Source organism: Mytilus edulis, chromosome 7, assembly GCF_963676685.1.
Source record: "Mytilus edulis chromosome 7, xbMytEdul2.2, whole genome shotgun sequence".
Taxonomy (NCBI): domain Eukaryota; kingdom Metazoa; phylum Mollusca; class Bivalvia; order Mytilida; family Mytilidae; genus Mytilus; species Mytilus edulis.
In genome coordinates this window covers 62,273,445-62,294,332 of record NC_092350.1, presented here as the reverse complement: position 1 = coordinate 62,294,332, position 20,888 = coordinate 62,273,445, and the positions used below count along the sequence as shown (strand labels likewise).

The window sequence follows — 20,888 nt, the reverse complement described above, 5'->3', positions numbered from 1 at the left end:
GACAAGTATCAAGTGTGTTAATGCTGTCTTTAATCAAGTGGCTTTTGATACTATAACAGAGACAAAATGTCTGACTGAAAACGGATAATTTTAACAGAGAAAACGGACCAATACAGGGGAAATATCAAATGAATTACAAAAAAATGAAATAATATAGTATTGCCCTTTTGGGAATCATCGCAGCTTATTTTTAAAATACCTTTTCCGTCGAATTCTCTGAATTCTAGGATGTTGTAAAGTGTAGTGTGCACAAACTATTGATGCTTAAGCAGCGGTTGACAATGAAATTCGACGTGAACTGTCCTATCACATGTAGTATAACTAAATAAATGTAAGATGCAAGTTGATAGAACTCAAGGGACATCAATGTGCCATTAAAAAGATTGACCAGTGATAAAAATGGATCGATGCATAGCTGGTGAAGTTTTAATTCCCCGGGGGTATCACCAGCCCAGTAGTCAGCATTTCTGTTCTGACATGAATTATCATTGATATGGTCATACATATAAATATATAAATTAACTGTTTACAAACTTGTGAATTATTAGTATTCTAAGGCTTTTCTATCTCAGAAATAAATAACCTTAGGCAAAACTTTTAGGAATGTTGGTCCTCGATGTTCTTCAACTTCGTACTTTGTTTGGCCTTTTTTTTACTTTTTTTAAATTCGAGCCTTACTTTTTCGTGCAAATCTTTGCAGACAATAATACTTTTAAAGATTTATGTCAGGTAGAGCAAACTGTCAGAAAAACCTAAATATATGCATCATGTACAACAGAATAAGTGAAAAAATGAAATAAATGTATAGTAAGTGGGATCAACGCATCAATTTGCTGGTAGTCTTATTATTGATTTCGATTACCAGTATGACATTTTTAACTTAACACACTTTAATTAATATAATATCACTTAAAAAAATAAACTCTCAGTATTGTATGTCTATCTATTGCAGTTAACTACAAAAAATATAGAATGATTTGTTCAAATTTTTATCATAATGGTGTAACGTTCTAGTGCGTCAGTGGTTTGCTCCATTTCAGATGTCAATCAAACTATCATATTTACAGTTGGGTGCAGACCAAGCATTACATGTAGACGGGCCGAAAAAAGTTAACGCGGCGTTTACTCGCGTGCGCTTCAAGTAAATATCCTATTAACTGTGCATTAACTCCGATATTTCAACGTGCGTTTACTTTCACGTTTTCCTCCGCGTTAACGCAAAATCGGTGCGTCTTCTAATTTTGTGAAGAATAAACGGGCGTTTACTTTCGAGTTCACTACCGCTTTAACGTAAAAAAAACGGGTCTTCTTATTTCGTCAAAAGTAAACGCATATTTACTGTTTTTAGTAAACGCTCGTTACGAAAAATGTCATCGTATCCTGGATGCACTGACCTTAAATATCAAATGATAAAGTGCAGCAAAATTAAAGGACCAACTGTTCATTCGCGATTGACATATTGGCGATTACAAGTTATTTAGAATGCTATTACACCTCTTTTATTACTTGAAATTAATCATAGTAAATTTCTCTTTCTGAAAAAAAAATAATCAGTTCTAGCATGTCTTTTTTTTTATTTAAAAAAATAAAGCCACCATAATTAAATCATAACCAAAATCAAGCAGTTTTCACATCTCAGACTCTCTGAACCAGGATGACTCGTATAACAAAATTCTTTGACCTCATTAACCAAAACTGACCATATTTGCCCCTTCATTAAGTAAATTTATATAGCCGCACAGTAAATCAGTTATATTTATAGATCAGGAGAAACGGTATCATACAAATAATAGCAATATTGAAAAAAATGACTTAAAACTTTAGTTCGCATCAATTTATAGTGCCAGCATGTCCTTTTTTTATAAAATATTGAATCGTCAACAAATATCAGAAGTTTTCATATCTCAGACTGACTGGTATAACAAAATTTGATGTCCACATCAACCAAAACTGACCATATTTGCACTTCATTATGTGAATCGTCAAAGCCGCATAGCAAATCAGTTATATTTTTATATCAGGATGGGTTGTATAATACAAATAACAGAAATATTGGAAAAAAATGACTTACAGTTTTGGTTTGCATCAATTTATATTGCCAGCATGTCCGCTTTGTATTCAAAATATGGAATCGTAAACAAAATATCAGAAGTTTTCATACCTCAGACTGAATGGTATAACAAAATTATTTAAATTGATTTCACTCATAGTTTTTAGTGAAGTTCGTGTTGTTTCTCAATGATTATTTATAACTGTTAATGTAAATGTCCTTTGGTTTTGTGAGTCTTTGTTTACTCCTTGGTTTTGATTGTTATTGTCTTATAATGAAAAGTTTTAGAAGTTCTCTTCTTGAAATATTGTACTGTTGATTTATTATGTCGGTTTATTGATTTCGTTTGTAGCTTAGCGTTCTTTTTTCAATTTTGTATTCATGTTCACAACTAGTATTTTTTTCGGACGTCCCCGATATCATTGATAATCGTTACGGATAAGTCTGTTTTAATTGACGAGATATGGTACACATGTTTGTACTTATACAAAACCATATCAGTATCCTTTTTTATACAATGTACAATTTTCGATTGAACATTTGGCAAAACAGAACTGTACATCATGTAAATCCAATGCAAACAAGGTGAAAAGACTATTTAAAATGGGGAACGAAGCAACGAAAACCGTGATGTGTATATCCCATCATATGAAAATATTTTTCCGAAGTGTTGGATAACCTATCTATGGAGGCATCTATCCGCCTTGATTTTTGAATATGTAACTTTTTAAAAGTGGAAAAATAGCAAGTCTGCAACTCAGTAAAGTTATTGGAACTGATTTTTTTGTAATTAATAAAAATTAATATTTCGAATTAAAAGTGATTTTAAATTGTTCTGGTTCGAAATACATATACGTAAAATCTTAGATAAAAGTCGTTTTCATAAAAGAAATGTACAAACACGAAATGTATTGTTTAATTTACACAATCAGTAAACGCGAAAAGTAAACGTGTGTTTACTTTCAAGTGCACGTAATAATATAGTTGTGAAATCTGTAGTAAACCCCTGTTTACTTTTAAATGCATGTAAAAATCAACCTGTGAAATCTGAAGTTAACGCCTGTTAACTACTGACTAAACGGACACAGAGTAAACGCGCGTTTACTCGGGTAGACATTAGAAATTTCCATTTTGACCAAGTTAACGTAATAATAGTAAGCTTTAAATTAAAAAAAACTTTTAAAATTATAGTGAACTAGCGGAATATGTGCACGCGGCGTTAACGGGCGTTTACTTTATGTAATGCTTGGTCTGCATCCAACTGTATATGATACGTTTTGTATTTTAATTGAAACACTTTTGTCTCAAGCTTTAATTTTGTTTATTATGATGTAAAAACTATATCTTCCTTATATACATTATTATATACTTTAACAATAAATTCCATATGACAAAATTAAAATCGTAATCAATCAAAGGTCCCCTAATTTTACACACCAATCTTGAACCCCTTCTGTCTCCTGACTGTGTCTTTATTAAAACTGTCGAAAATCATTTTGCCCAAATATCTTATAGTATGATAATCATTATCATAATTTAAACAGGCAACTTGTTGTATTTTTATCTATATATGTTCATAATCGGAAGTTAAAACATAACGTCTGTTACATCGGCCAAAGAAATGTGTTGCCTCAGTTTAAAAGCACCCGATTTTACACTTGCCACTGTTAGTGTTGGTTTATCGTGGAATAGCCTCACATTGAAGAAAAAGCTGTTTAGTTTATCTTAGATTGATTTTACATGTAAAAGATACAGATAAGGTTTTTGTGTGGTAGTAGCAATAATTACCCCTTTAAAAAACCCTATAAATAAGTCATGTATGTTAACTGTTGTGACACGTTCTCGGCAAGATGCTATTGTTCATAAAAACACAAAAATAAATGATCAACAAACTATACAAATAAAACCAATCAAGAAATTTTTCTATTTGTACAGCCTCGTTTCGTTTGGTGATTTTTTTCCCCAGATATGAAAGTCTCATCACTCCATTAGGAAATCCAATTCACCAACAAAAACTAAGAGATTCGGTCGCATGAACTCGAAAAGTAAAGGGTGTCTCCTACTTTGCATGCACACCACACCATGCAATTTCACCCTTGATATGTAATGACATAAAATTGTTATTTAATAATTTTTCCTGAAAAAAGATGGTGTTTCAAAGTTAACAATTGAACAATAATATTAATATCTAAATATGTTTTGATCGATAAAAAAAGAGTTACCTTAATTGAATTCGCAATTTCAGGAAATGACAACAAAACAATACAGTTTATAATCATCCTTCTTTCCCGGGTTGCAATGATAGAATAAAAATTATGCAAAATGACATCAAAACACGTGGGACAAATTCAGTATTAGGTTCTGAATTAATAAATTAAAATAATTGCTTGTTTGCCGTGAAGTCATTTGCTGGTAAAATAATCAATTTTGAATGTCCTAATCATGGAATAAAGAACATTATTTCGATAAGACCAGCAGTTGTTAAAAGTTGTAAAAGAAGACCCCGTCTACTTCCGTTGTCCTAATACTTAAGTTTTTCCCCAGGGGATCATAACTAAAGCAACACTTTTACATTTAAGCTTTACTGAACATCAAAATGGGCATTGTATACATGATTAATAAGACAATATGTATTATGTTGAGATGTTTTTATTTAAAACACACAATTACGAACAATTATTTTACATCAATAATATCATCAAACTATCAAACAATATGACCGCTTTCCGAAAACCCAATATACCAAAGTTGAGACATTGCCAACATTTCTGTTATGTGAAAAAATAAACTTCAAAATAGGCTATCATATCGAAAAAAATACCACGTCTTCTTACGATGAATACTTTTAGAGTTTTCGCAAGGGGATCAAAATTTTTTCACTTTTACATTTCAGTTTTACTGAATCGATACTGTCTGGGTTAATTGTGTGTCCTTTTTGTTGTGTCTTTGTTATTTGATTGATTTATGAATTGTTATGAATTAACGTGTCTCCTTGATCGTTTTTTACACAGTATTTTATTTATCGAGATTGGGAGATTATGTGAGTTGTCGTCAAACATGTGTGCATTTAGTCTCAAGTGTGAAACTATAATATCCAATACAAGAACAGGACAGTTATTGCAGTCTGTGGTGGTGGATTTATCGAAAGTTATTTCCTCGGGCATACAACCTCAATTACATTTTTTAATATCTTGAATATTTAAAGCAAAAAGGTCATCTAAGTGGCAATATGTGTTTTTAAGAATTATCAAATAAATGTCATTCAGACAGATCTTTTATTTGTTTTCAATTGGTTACGTTGATATAGTCGAGAAGTAAATTTTGTAATGTAATGTCGTTTATGATTATCATTTGAAATCGGTATTGTCTTAAAATTGTTGTTTTGTTCTGATACTCAACAATATAAAATAACCAATTGAAGGTTGAAAAAGGTATACAATGACAGACAATAGACAACAAAAGATAATAAAGTGCGCAACTTTGACCCTCAATACTAGATGAGCTGAAATGGGTTTTTTTTTTTGCAAAGACAAATAAAATTGCTTTAATTAAAAAATCCTTAACCCAAATATGCAGAAATGAAAATATAACGAATGCTTTCAATAATGTTATATAATAAATTATTATTATAATGTACGACAGATATGTATAAGTATCATGAGTATACTGTAAAATAAATTGCGTTATAACCATAAAACATAAAACATGTTTGTCATATTAACATACTTAACACAATGTTTATTTTTTGAATGCTGAACTAGTATGATTTCCCTTTTTAAACTACCTCAAAATCAAAAAACACATAAGAGTAGGAATGGCGGGAAAACGTAGAAATTATATTACCACTGGAATAATTGTAAAAGATAATTTACAATGATTTTAATCAATCATTTTGATTTATATAACAGACAAAATATAAAGTTGGATTCAAGTGCTTGTCTCAAACTTAGTATCGGTAGAGCTGTCACTGTTATTTTGTGGTTTGCTTTATGTAAATGAATCACAGTTAAATATGGCGATATTTTATAAGAAAACTCCAAAGATTTATGTTCAGTTATTACTGCACTGAAGGTTATAATATATTAAATAAATCAATTGGCCAAAAAAAACCCGCTTATTTGCATATCTGTCACGCTTTAAAAACAGGGTTTCTCATCAATTCAAAAATAATTGCAGTGTTAATACCATTATGAACAAATTGTTCCATATCTAAGTCAAAACAAAAATGTAAAGGTAGTTTAATCACAGTTTTGTCATCCAACTATATTCTATACTTATTTCATCATATAAACTTGGAAATCCTGTGCGAACTGAACTTCCTTACACATAACGGTGAAGCTGTAATACAAACGGCACTCTCTTATTTCTGTAGAAATCACGAATACTTTACAGTTCTCAGCCATTTGGCAATACTTTGCACATTCAATTTTACTTCTACATGTCAGGACTTTGTTGGCCGGTGCCACAAGTATTGTGTTATTTGTGACCAGCTTATACTGAAGTCGACCTTGTTTGTACGGTACATACCCTGAAAATGCGTTTAAACATAAAATAGAAGAAAGGCAAAGTTTATATTCATTTCCAATGCAATAGGAAGAACTAAACCTTAAACAATGTTCAATGAATACAACGCATCTTTCAGTTTCAGTGATAAACAGATGAAATTTTTAATGTATGCAACCATTTCAATGTAATTTTTCTCTGAATAGCAAAACACATTCATTTTGTTGACGCCTCTAATCTCGTTCATTTTAAGTAAATTTATATCCACGAGTCTTGTTTTGTGTGCTTTTATATTTGTTTTCTTAATTAATGTGTGCGATTTAAACATCGGTACCTTTTTTATCGAGTTTATTCAGATTATTATCTATGTTGAGAATTATTCCTATTCACCGAAATAGTGAAAGAATAATCAAAATGAAGTAAAAACTAAATATAGGCATTATCCGATTATACGATAAACAATCGAAATAGAGAGAAATAAATTAATTAAAATGGTGCACTAAAATATCATTTTGACCGCAGTATATAAGGACAAAACAGAAAAGAAAATGAAATCTGATATAATGCTTTGATTGAAATAGGGATTTGTTTTAATCTCATTTGGTCAGATTACAGAAAATTTAAGTTTATTAATAAGATAAGTTGATGGCGGAATTGAGTATTGTTAAATACTGATTTAGAATTAGAGAAAACAACAGTGACAACAGCCGAGGTCATGTAAAATGTTTAATCGTCACTTTTCTTAAATTCTCACATTAATAAAAGATTCAATTCTGTAAAAGTATGTATTGGTCACTCTTATTTGGAAACTATAATTGTTTTTTATTCTGGAACGGAGTGTATGTACTCATTCAGTTGAATAATTGATAATAAACAGAATAACACTATCGTTTTCATTTTAACCGTGATATTAGAAATGAAGATAATTGAATAATGATTTACAACATGATTTACAAGGAAGCTATTAAATCAAGAGTTCAAAATGGTGAAGTTGAAATCATTTCTTCGTAAATTGTACGGACGCAATCACGAGTTGGTTGACCGTTATGGAATAACAGTTTCACAAATGATATCGGATATGTTCCTTACGTCGTAACTAAAATCCCCTTCCCTTTCATAAATGTGACCTACCGAATCAGACTATTTACCGGATTTGTTATCTCATAAGCAACAAGACGGGCGACACATGTGGAGCAGGATCTGCTTACCATCCCGGAGCACCTGAGATCACCCCTAGTTTTTGGTGGGGTTCGTATTGTTTATTCCTTAGTTTTCTATGTTGTGTCATGTGGACTATTGTTTGTCTGTTTATCCTTTTCTTTTTTAGCCATGGCGTTGTCAGTTTATTTTCGATTGATGAGTTTGACTGTCCCTCTGGTATCTTTCGTCCCTCTTTTACACCGGCATTTTCCATATTTAGCGAGCAACCTTTCTAAAAAAGTTCATGCAAAATCCACAATCAGTTAACATACCTGTTTCATACACTGATAACCTCCATCTACCCCCACATATCTGTTCAGAATCACCGACACACTCCCGATTACAATCATAATCCTTGATGTGATAATCACTTACATCTTCAGGACCGTACTGATACGGGTCATCACCACAATGACATTCCCCTCTATTCTACAAATAATCAAATATGTTGTTTGGTTTTTTTTTATTCAGGTGAATAGTTTGTACGTTAAAATCAAACAAGACAGTTGATGAAAGCGATAGTTAGGACTAAATGTGGATTTTGAAAAGGATTTCTGCACATATGACTGGAGCCCTGATCATGCTGATTGCCTTTTGTAAATTCAAATTTAAATTCATAGCAATTGCAAGATCTTATTGAGCGTGGGGTTGGTTCAGTGTGCTCTTTGATATTATTTCTCAATCTATTTTTTTCAAAGACAAAGTAAGTGTTCATACCAAATGTCATGTACAGTAATCATGTTTACAATTTGTTTAATGTAATGTACACTGGATTCACATTGAATTAGTTCACATCTATTCACTAGGTTTAATTATATGTAAACGAGATTTGTTCACTCTTGTTAACTATTTGTCATTTGAATGCTCATTACATAGAATCGAATTCAAATTTCTCGGACAACTTTTCTAGTAACTGGGAAGCTACCATTTGATTTTTGGAGCCGGCTGAGAAATAAATTTGAAAAAAAGTCAGACAGGAGTTTTGAGTTAAACAAATGAACGATGAACATCTTTGCACACAAAAAAAGGAGGATGCCAATGTAAGTAAAAAAAGTCAGGATAAACTAATAAATCAATGCAGGACCGAATATAATAAAAAAAAAAACAGGACAGTGATAACAACTTCAAAAAAGCAAGACAAAATGTTACCGGATCTTAGATACTGGCCAAACAATACAATTTACGCACACTCATTTTAGTAATACATTTATGAGTAAATTGTAAATTGAGTGAAGGCCAGTGATAAATATTTCTGTGTACGTCCAAAAGATTCAGAAGACATTTTAAAATGAACTATGTGTTTGGCAATGATGATGCGTTGACTCTTGATGAGGGATTAATAAAGCTATCTAAAGTTGATTTTTTTTTTATAACAAAGCAATACATCTAGTTTAGCAAATGTTTAGAGATTTAATTCGGTAAAAACTTGATTAATAATTATTATAAATATCAATTTTATTCAAGCAACGTTTCCTTTTTCATGGTAAAATTCATGTTCTAAGTACCTTGTTGCGTGTACACTTAACTCACACAAGCCCTATATCATGTATATTGACTATCGACTGCATGTAGTCAACACATGATTTAAACTACATGTAAACATTGAGTTTTATCAATGGAAACACATATGTGTATAGTTTAGGTGTGAATTACACAAACACAACAGCAAGTTTATGTATATGTGAGAAAAAAAAATATAAAACACAAAAATATTGAACTCTGACGAAAATTCAAAACGGGAAGTCCCTAATCGAATGGCAAAATCAAATGATAAAACAGATCAAACGAATGGACAACAACCGTCATATTCCTGACTTGCTTGGTACAATCATTTTCAAATGTAGAAAATGGTGAATTGAACCTGGTGTTATAGCGCTAAACCTCTCACTTGTATGACAGTCGCATCAAATTCTATTATATGTTCTACGATGCGTGAACAAAACAGACATAATAGGTAAAATTATCAAAATAGGAGTACAGAAGTCATCACCGTGTCATAATCTCAATTAGAATCAAAAACAAACAAATTTTTAACAAAGAAGCACAAAAAAGAATCCATCAAATTAACAACCACATTCATTGCTAACTTATATATGTAATTTAAATCAACCCAAAAAGGACAGAAATATTTGAAGTCATGTGACTGAATGGCAAGGTTCACATCAACTCTAGTGTAGATTCGCGTGTTTGACGTCAGAATGTACACGGCACACAGGAAAAGATATAAAATAATGTTGTCGTTCAGAGTATTTTCAAAATTATAATAGAATAATAACTTAAAACATTGTTGTGACGTCGTTCTATTGTTTACCCGTTCTTTATTTCAATGATTAGATTATAATTGACCAGTAAGAAACCACTATGTTACCTTTAACTGTCCAATATTTTAAAGAATAGCCCTCCTCCTTCTTGAAAATATTTGACAGCTAAAACGTTCCCCAAATGTTCCTGGAACGTTTCAGTTTCGTTGTCAAAACTTTGCGATTTAACGTTGTGGGAACGTTAAAGTGTGGACTACCAGTAACGTTGTAAGAATTTTGTGATATAACGTTATGAAAAAACAATCTGGAACCTTTAGAGAACCTTGTGTAACTAATCTGGAACCTTGATAGAACCTTGCGTAAACAATATGTAACCTTTATAAAACCTTGTGTAACCAATCTGGTACCTTTTTAAAACCTTGTGTAACCAATATGGAACCTTTTAAAACCTTGTGTAAACAATTTGGAACCCAAATTTAACCTAGACTAACAGGTACAATAATGGTCTAACGTATCTACATGCATTGGTCCAACGTTGTTTTTCCCCATCTTCTAGGACATGCTTGTAAATTTTGCCCCTGGACGTTTAAGCAACCAACAACCAAACAATATTTCTCCATGTAACAATATTTTCTTAAATAGTGAACACAAAGTAAAATTGAGAAAGGAAATGTTGAATATGTCAAAGCGACAACCACCCGACCATAGAGCAAACAACAGCCGAAGGCAACCAATAGGTCTTCAATGTAGCGAGAATTCCCGCACCCGTAGGTGTCCTTCAGCTGGCCCCTAAAATATGCATAATAGTACAGTGATAATGGACGTCATACTAAACTCCGAATTATACACCAGAAACTAAAATTTAAAATCATACAAGACTAACAAAGGCCAGAGGCTCCTGACTTGGGACAGGCGCAAAATTGCGGCGGGGTTAAACATGTTTATGAGATCTCAACCCTCCCCCTATACCTCTAGCCAATGTAGAAAAGTAAAACAATAACAATACGCACATTAAAATTCAGTTCAAGAGAAGTCCGAGTCTGATGTCAAAAGATGTAACAAAAGAAAATAAATAAAATGACAATAATACATAAATAACAACAGACTACTAGCAGTTAACTGACATGCCAGCTCCAGACCTCAATTAAACTGATTGAAAGATTATGTCTTCATCATATGAAGACATAATCTTTTAATAACAAAGGTATGAATATACATAATTTATTTTAGCTAGACAACCAGCAAATTGTTAAACGTTTAATTTTATGTGTCTACACGTTACTAAATCAGGTCTAGAATGAAAATTATAAAGTCTATTCCTGATAATTCATGACTGTAAATGTAATTCACTTCATACAATTATTCTCCTAGCTCTGTATTCTAACATGGTTTTTATTAAACAAGAGTGTTCCTTTTGTTTTCTGCTAGACTTTCTTTTGTCACTATTTGACAGAATGGACTGTTAAAGCCTTATATCCTTTACATAATGGCATTATAATATACACATGGAAAAAAGTATTGCAACACCAAATTCACATTAAAGAAACATTCTTTAATTTTTTGTAATATAATTTGTTGAAATAGAACTAGTTAAACATTATTTAAATCTCACCTAAGTTTAATCAATAAATTTCGACTCGATCAGTTCGCATCTGCACATGCAGCCACTGCACCCGTAAACAATAAAACAGATGTTTTATCTTAATTTTTTAAACACTTTAAATAACCAAGTTCATAAAGTTATGTGATTTACAGTTTGTAAATGGTCCTCCATAACTCTTAACTGCAGCAAGATGGCAGATTATCAGCATGAGAGAAGCAAGTGTGTCGCTGTGAAAATTGAACTTATTGTTTGTAATCACCGTTCTACTATAAGTCCTTTTGAGAATACAAAATAGGCAACAAACGATGTTAAAAACCTTCCGAGATCAAAAAGACCACCTATGACATCTGCTGGGCAAAATCATGCATAATGAAGGTTGGTCAGAAGGAAACCCATTGCAAACAATACAATTCTAAAAAAAGAGAGGTTGCCATACGGGAGACTTTAAAAAAGAATTGTTCGAGAACGACTCATTGCTACTGGATATAGTGCGTTAAGACCATTTGGGGACCTTTGCTTACAAACAGACATACAATGGCCCGTATACAATGTAGTGCAGAGATCGCCAAAGTTGGAAATTAGCATCGTGGTGGAAGACCCATTGTTTCAATCTTTTTTGGCCTGATCATAGCCCGGATTTTGAACCATATCGAGCATATATGGGACACTATTTAGCGTTAAGTTCGCGAAAGGACACCCCTAGTTCAAACACGTCATGAAATATTCAATGCCCTTCATCAGGAATGGTTGCGGTTACCTCAGCAACAAATAAGTCGACTGGTGACAGAAATCAAAAGGCGCTTAGACATGTTAGAGGCGGTTATCCGTTTGAATGGAGGCTACTAATTTTTTGGCGTATAACGATCAACGATGATGTCAACAATCATCATAAGATTAGTTTGAAAATGTCTGACATTGTAAAATTCGACTGCAGTAAAAGTTGTAAAATGCATTTTTTTGTACAAAAAATACTTCATTTCGTTATCAAAATTGTGGTTAGATAAAAGATTTTTTCCTTGCGTTTTTTTTATACGTTTTAATGCCAATGTTATCATTAACTATGTTTCAATATTATTTTACAAATATTTTATCATATTCTATCCAAAATACCAGGCTGATTTTTCAAGGTTTAAAAAATCAAGGTGTTGCAATATTTTTTTCCATGTGTATAGAACAGTAACATAAAGGCATTATAATAGAGTTCTCAATTAAGAGGAGGTCAAATGTAATATAGAATGAGCTTTAAAAAAATCGTGTGCGTTTGGACACATTTATTTTCATATTATAAAGTAAATATATAAATTGTGTCGTAAAAAACAATGACACTTAACATTAAGAATTGGAATGGAGAATGTGACAAACAACTACCCGACCAAAGAGCAGACAACAGCCGATAGCCACCATTGGGTCTTGAATTCAGCAAAAAAAAATCCCGCATCCGGCAGCGTGCTTCAGCTGGTCACTAAACAAATACGACTGTATTAGTAAAGAAAAAATTGAAGTCATACTAAATTTGAGTTGAGGATATATATAAATGAATTAAACTTAAAAATCTAACAAAACTAACACATTGTAACACGGGCCAGAGTCTAATCATTATATCCTTTATATAATGGCATTATAATATACCCATGGAAAAAAGTATTGCAACACCAAATTCAAATTAAAGAAACATTCTTTATTTTTTTGTAATATAATTTGTTGAAATAGAACTAGTTAAACATTATTTAAATCTCACCTAAGTTTAATCAATAAATTTCGACTCGATCAGTTCGCATCTGCACATGCAGCCACTGCACCCGTAAACAATAAAACAGATGTTTTATCTTAATTTTTTAAACACTTTAAATAACCAAGTTCATAAAGTTATGTGATTTACAGTTTGTAAATGGTCCTCCATAACTCTTAACTGCAGCAAGATGGCAGATTATCAGCATGAGAGAAGCAAGTGTGTCGCTGTGAAAATTGAACTTATTGTTTGTAATCACCGTTCTACTATAAGTCCTTTTGAGAATACAAAATAGGCAACAAACGATGTTAAAAACCTTCCGAGATCAAAAAGACCACCTATGACATCTGCTGGGCAAAATCATGCATAATGAAGGTTGGTCAGAAGGAAACCCATTGCAAACAATACAATTCTAAAAAAAGAGAGGTTGCCATACAGGAGACTTTAAAAAAGAATTGTTCGAGAACGACTCATTGCTACTGGATATAGTGCGTTAAGACCATTTGGGGACCTTTGCTTACAAACAGACATACAATGGCCCGTATACAATGTAGTGCAGAGATCGCCAAAGTTGGAAATTAGCATCGTGGTGGAAGACCCATTGTTTCAATCTTTTTTGGCCTGATCATAGCCCGGATTTTGAACCATATCGAGCATATATGGGACACTATTTAGCGTTAAGTTCGCGAAAGGACACCCCTAGTTCAAACACGTCATGAAATATTCAATGCCCTTCATCAGGAATGGTTGCGGTTACCTCAGCAACAAATAAGTCGACTGGTGACAGAAATCAAAAGACGCTTAGACATGTTAGAGGCGGTTATCCGTTTGAATGGAGGCTACTAATTTTTTGGCGTATAACGATCAACGATGATGTCAACAATCATCATAAGATTAGTTTGAAAATGTCTGACATTGTAAAATTCGACTGCAGTAAAAGTTGTAAAATGCATTTTTTTGTACAAAAAATACTTCATTTCGTTATCAAAATTGTGGTTAGATAAAAGATTTTTTCCTTGCGTTTTTTTCATACGTTTTAATGCCAATGTTATCATTAACTATGTTTCAATATTATTTTACAAATATTTTATCATATTCTATCCAAAATACCAGGCTGATTTTTCAAGGTTTAAAAAATCAAGGTGTTGCAATATTTTTTTCCATGTGTATAGAACAGTAACATAAAGGCATTATAATAGAGTTCTCAATTAAGAGGAGGTCAAATGTAATATAGAATGAGCTTTAAAAAAATCGTGTGCGTTTGGACACATTTATTTTCATATTATAAAGTAAATATATAAATTGTGTCGTAAAAAACAATGACACTTAACATTAAGAATTGGAATGGAGAATGTGACAAACAACTACCCGACCAAAGAGCAGACAACAGCCGATAGCCACCATTGGGTCTTGAATTCAGCAAAAAAAAATCCCGCATCCGGCAGCGTGCTTCAGCTGGTCACTAAACAAATACGACTGTATTAGTAAAGAAAAAATTGAAGTCATACTAAATTTGAGTTGAGGATATATATAAATGAATTAAACTTAAAAATCTAACAAAACTAACACATTGTAACACGGGCCAGAGTCTAATCATTAATGTTTAAATGTTCTAAATAATTTGCCCCCCCCCCACAAAATAAGCACAATTTCTTAAAAACATAAACAAGTTTGTTTATGTTTTAAATAAATTGTGCTTTTTTTGGGGGCAAATTATTTAGAAATCGCAAGTTAGATGCGTAACCGCAGAAGGAAGGACAAAACCAGAAGTACATTTTGATTAAATGCTAGCCTGCAAAATATTTTTTCAAGACAATTACAGTACTTTTCTAAAAAATTTAATTTGTTTTCAAATGGATTAATATTTATGTATTATTTTCCTCAATGTCAATAATCATTTCAAAAATCACTTATCTTTGGAAGATATCACTTGTAATGTGTTGAACATGTTTTTATTTTACATTATTACAACATTACCTCTGTTCCAGAGTATATGTAGCCCTGTTCTTTACAGTAAAGCAAACAAAAGTTGTTTTCCATATCTGGAGTTTCGTTATCCAACACATATTGATGTGTTAACAGTCTTGTAAATGAATCAATGAAACATCCAACGTAATCATTGCCATCTGTTCAAAAGAATGTATGCATTAAGTTAAAAGGTTAAAACGGACAATTAGTAAATAACTAACTGTGCAATTATTGCCTACCGAGGGTGTTAGATGTTAATCGAAATGTAAACTACTTTTGTAGGTAATGGAAAGGGGAAAAACATAGTATTTAAGTTATATATATTTGAAATTTGGTAAATAACAAAAAATATGTAAACAAATACATTTCATTCCCCTCTCCTAGATCTTGTACTGTCGTGAACAATATATTACTGATGATTTTATGCAGAAAAAAGATTAAAAGAGTATCATGTTTTATCATTATACACAGTATCATATCATTCATATATTATCATTATATATGAAATATCAATTAAAGGAACTCACCAATCACCTGTACTTGACACTGAAAAGGAAACAGTTTAAATTGAGAAGATAGTTATAGATTATCTAATCGATAATTTGAAATAAGCACAAATATTAAACGAGTGATCAATAAACCCATTAATTCACGAATGCTCAAAGTGCATAAGTAACTTATCAATGTTGTTCGGTGATCAGTTGATATTTGTTTTTGATATTTGAATTATTTGATTAGTTATTTTTATTAGATTTGCAAGAGGTTTTTTTATGAAATCAATGTAGAAAATGTAAGGAGCTATTTCATGTTTATCTTTTTCTAAGCATTCACAATTTGTTTTGATCCGACATAATCGACGTTTTGACAACGCCTACTGTTGTATGACGTCAGAGGAGTGAGATAACCTGGGAAATCAATGTTACTCATTGCAGCCAATGTTATATTGCTATCTAATATATACTAATATGTAATGAATGCAGATCACTTGTATGTGTAATACCGTCAACGGCAAACATTTTGCATCAGCCATCCGTCATGACATCGACATCAGTCACTGTTACAAAGGACTCTTGTTTGTATAACGTCATTTCACATTAAGATTAAGTAAGATCTACTTTATAGGTATAATTTGGCTGTTACAATATAACACTCTGTATCATCCCTGAACTAATGCAAACCTATCGAGTAAAGCTCCTTAGATTATATTGGTGTCTCGGGTTGAAACAAATGTGATATTCAACAAGCTATATGATATTCTCTATTGATAGTATGTATTTTCATTGCATGTGCTTGATATTTCAATCTTAGGAAGCTAAATGCATTAAAAACATTGTAACATTAGTCTAAGAATATAAAAAAGTTAAGAACAGGAAAATCCTTAGTTAGTAATCTAAGATACATGGATGTCCCCCGTAGTATCAGTTGAATTATATGATAAAGTGGATATCATTTCAATTAACAATGTTAACCATATTGGTGTTCTCTTTACAGATTCTTCAGAGACATGTTTTCTAAATTGGCCAATTTACTATTATTTCTTATAGAGATAATCCAAGTCGTTTACTATGTTCATATGTTCTAATATTATCATATTGATATGGGTCACGGTCCTCACGATTCTTGTACAAATTGCATTTAAAATATTGCAGGATAAAACTGAATTTTCAACACATTATTCATACAATGTTCATACAGACAGATCAAGTAGGTAAGTGTAGGCTGTTTAAATGTCAATAAACAATATTATACAGTAAAGGGAACGAAAATTACACTGTATATAGTTTCGTGCATCCGAAGCAATTTATGAATACATCTTCAAAACTGATTCAACATGATAAAAGTACTTTTAAACATTTCGTTAAAACTGCACAGTGTCACTGTCATGTAATTGTTGATGTAAAATATCTTTAATATTCTTTGTTTGTTACCTAAATAGAATTATTCCACACTTACTCGTGTTAAATAAGGATACACATTTTTTTTGGACAGAAATAATAAATAGCCATTTATATTTCAGTACTTTTTGTATATTATGATTTTTTGTTTTTCATAAAATAGGCTTTTATGGAAAAGATTGCAATCAGTCATTATGAATACATTTCTTTTGTATAAAATGTGAATAAGTAAGGATAAATATGCATAAACTTTTGTTTTTGTTAAAAAAAATATTCAATTCATTTCATTATTTCACTACCAATTATTAACTGCCACTGATGTTTTGTACATTTTATGGTACAGGACTGGTTTTTTTTTCATAAGATCTTAAGAATATCAGAGAAAATATACTTAAATGATACTCGCAGTTATCTTCGCTTGCTACTTTTTTTTTGATTTGCAACTAGTTTATAATTTCAAGGTGCTCAAGAAAAGATTTTTTATAAGAATTTTAATAATGTAAGTAGTAAAAAATACTTTTTTAATTTTTGGTGTCCATTAATATATGTAATATGCTGAATCTAAATATGTATTTAGATTTTTGATTTTTGGGCCCCGTTATCAAATTGGTCCACATTGAGGTCAAAAGGATTCAAAATGAAACTTTTTTTAAACCCCCTTCTTTTTTGGAGATGAACGGATTTGAATAGTGACATATGGTTGGACCCCCCTTTCTTCTTTTTATCCGATGTTTTGGACCCCACCCCCTTTTTTTAAATGGCTTGTTGCGCCCAAATATAAACAATATATTAAATTCTGTAATGGTGAATGGTCGACTTTTTAAATAGTTATGCCCCTTGGAAAATTAATACCTGTGCAACACATGGAAAATTTGAAGTCGATCCTTTTGTTAAAACAGAAAAAAGAGGTCAATAAATAAACGAACAAATATGACACTTTTCATGTATAAATTGCAGTTATGTTATCCTTTGTTCATCTCATTAAAGATAACTTTATTTGTCAATCTGGAGAATGCTCGTCTTGAGAAAAGACCATTTCAGAATTATGTTGAAAACATAATGGGGAAAACATTTAAATATGGGCCTCCATTGCAAAGGGGTATAATTAAAAAAAAGTTGTGGTATGATTCTAATTAGACAACTTTCCCCAAGAGACCAAAATGACACAGAAATTAACAACTATAGGTAACCGTACAGCCTTCAACAATGAGCAAAGCTAATACCACATAGTCAGCTATGGAAGGCTTCAAAATGACAATATATAATCTGTTTGTTATTAGAGTTACTTCTTTTTATACACGTTTGGATGAAATGTCTATGTTTTATGTTTCAGGAATTAGAGTTACACATTACGACTTTAGTGAAGCTCTGTCAGGAAAAAGTTTCTGTGATGAATAAAAAATGAATGGAACTAAAGTCAAAGCTTGTCAGTGTGCAGTTGTAGAGGTTGACTCCTCAAAACAGAACAAGTTACTATATTAAGGGAATTAACCGACTCTTTATGATATGAAAAAATATTTTTTAAATAAAATGAAATCTTTTAAAATGACAGATGATAAATGAAAATTCTAAAACCAGCATTTATGTCACTACACAAATTATTTTGATATCTTTTTAATAATTTATGAAATAGATTCATTATGGGTACAATACATAATTTGAAGAACAGGATGTAACCTTCTGGCCCACTGTGAAAAGTCGAAAGGTTTTAATTTATTGGCGTAGATGGAATAAGCACATTAACCTAACCCACAACAATTCAAATATTGCTAATGGAGTATTTTTATTGATAAAATATTTTTCATGTGTCATTTGATAAGTTACGGGGTTCGTGTTGTTTATTCTTTAGTTTTCTATGTTTTTTTTTATGTGTACTATAGTTTGTCTGTTTGTCATTTTCGTTTTCAGCCATGGCGTTTTCAGTTTTTTGTCGATTTATGAGTTTGACCGTGCCTCTGGAATCTTTCGTCCCTCTTTTATATCTTATATATTCAATGTTTATTATATGTTTTAAAAATATTTGCCTGTTTGCTAATCCTGTAGTCAATTATGGGTTATTGACATGGTTAAAATTCATATTGTTAGTGTAAGGGTTACTAAAAATGTCAAATCAATGATATTTGGTATATACCTAATTTATAATATCCTTTGTAAAAATATGCCGAGCATATTCAGTATGTATTCGTGTGTATTGTTGTGGAAATCATTATTGGACACAATTTGTCTGTTCAACAATATAATCGGTGAAATTTTACCGTTTACAATGAACAATCAATGAAATTGGAGGGAAACGTCGACCTACTAGTAGACCCTTTCCATATCTGCAGGATGCATACTTTCAGTAAATTAGGAGAAATTGAACATACTTTTTATAGAGTAAACACATGGTTTTTTTTAGTTTTTTTTTTCTATTTTTAAGGTAGATAGGGTGTCTTCCTCCATCTTGGATTTTAAAGTACCAGAAAACAAGGTCTAATCCTTTAATAGAATGTGCAAATTTTGAGAGTACTATGTAATTCATGTGTAAGAATTTTCCTTTCGATATAGAAAATTACAGGTTTCATCATGTTTATGGTTATATTTCACAAAAAAAAAACAGAAAACTTTTGTTTGATTAAAAAAAAATTCCAACTTTGCCACATAAGGGGAGACAACTCAAATACAAGAGCAGATAATTCAGATTAAGGTACTTTTACAATAGAATGTGATTGGAATTTACCTATTTTATAATGAAGCAAGAAAACGGATCCGGTGACCCCATTTTTTTCATTTTCTTAACTGAAAGCATACTATTAAAGCTACCTTCTCAAATTTTATCTCAAAATTATATGGTGTAGTTTACGCTTTATAGCAGAAAATTGGGTTTTCCATGCATAATCTATACAAAACCTGTCAATTTAGAACACCGTGTATAAAAAAAAATCATCAGGTACATGCCTTCGTTCAATTAATAAAATGACACTGTTTTCACGATGAATCAAGAAACAACAACACGACCAAAGAGCAACAACAACAGAAAGCCACTAATGGGTCTTTAACACAGAGATAAAATCCTGCACACGAAGGCAAGCTTCAGCTGGCCTCTAAACAGACATGTGGACACGCATACCACGCCATGCGATTCCAATCTCAATATCTTATAAAACAAAACTATCATACAATATCTTTTACATGAACAAATTATTGTGTTTTAAAGCAAAGATTAGTATTATAATAATGTATATCGATGTTTCGATGTTAAGTAAAGAGTTACCTTAATTGAATTCGCAATTTTCGACACAATCAACAACACAAAATAATGTATAATCATCCTTCTATGGCGAGTTGCAATGACAGAATGACAGCTATATAAAATTACATAACATGTCCTCTAGACAAAAAGATTATCAGTCACTACTGATGAATTATGTAATGAAAAATTATTGCTTCAAGCTTTGTCTACAGTGAATGCATTTGCAAGTACGATAATCAATTTTGAATGTGCGTTTTAGATATTGTATTATATTAATTCCATAAGTTTTGAACGGTTGCATAAAACAAAAGATCTTAAGCAAATAAGTGTGATATACTTGCCAATAAGATATCTCTGTATAAGAGATCAAATAACACAGACGGGAAATTCATTTTGGGGCCAATTATAGCTTGCTTGTTAGTTTGAGCTAAGGTTCCGTGTCATGTT

General features: G+C 31.5%; 1 protein-coding gene across 1 annotated transcript; it reads right to left on the bottom strand.

Annotated features, from left to right (window-relative positions):
- Positions 1–4,944: 4,944 nt before the first annotated feature.
- Positions 4,945–20,616, bottom strand: LOC139483558 (sialate:O-sulfotransferase 2-like). Its single transcript, XM_071267572.1, has 5 exons — positions 20,463–20,616; positions 15,842–15,860; positions 15,324–15,472; positions 8,026–8,182; positions 4,945–6,578 (listed from the first exon to the last, which is right to left on the bottom strand). Exons 1-5 carry the CDS (start codon positions 20,517–20,519, stop codon positions 6,325–6,327), a joined length of 636 nt encoding a protein of 211 aa, XP_071123673.1. The 5' UTR covers positions 20,520–20,616; the 3' UTR covers positions 4,945–6,324.
- Between the last annotated feature and the right edge of the window lie 272 nt (positions 20,617–20,888).

Excerpts from the sequence above, each read along its gene's own strand:
- LOC139483558 (XM_071267572.1), bottom strand. The coding sequence starts at position 20,519 with ATGATTATACATTATTTTGTGTTGTTGATTGTGTCGAAAATTGCGAAT. Across the intron at positions 8,183-15,323 it reads ACATATACTCTGGAACAGAG|AATAGAGGGGAATGTCATTG; the intron begins GTAATGTTGTAA and ends GATTATTTGTAG. Across the intron at positions 6,579-8,025 it reads GTTATCAGTGTATGAAACAG|GGTATGTACCGTACAAACAA; the intron begins GTATGTTAACTG and ends ACGCATTTTCAG.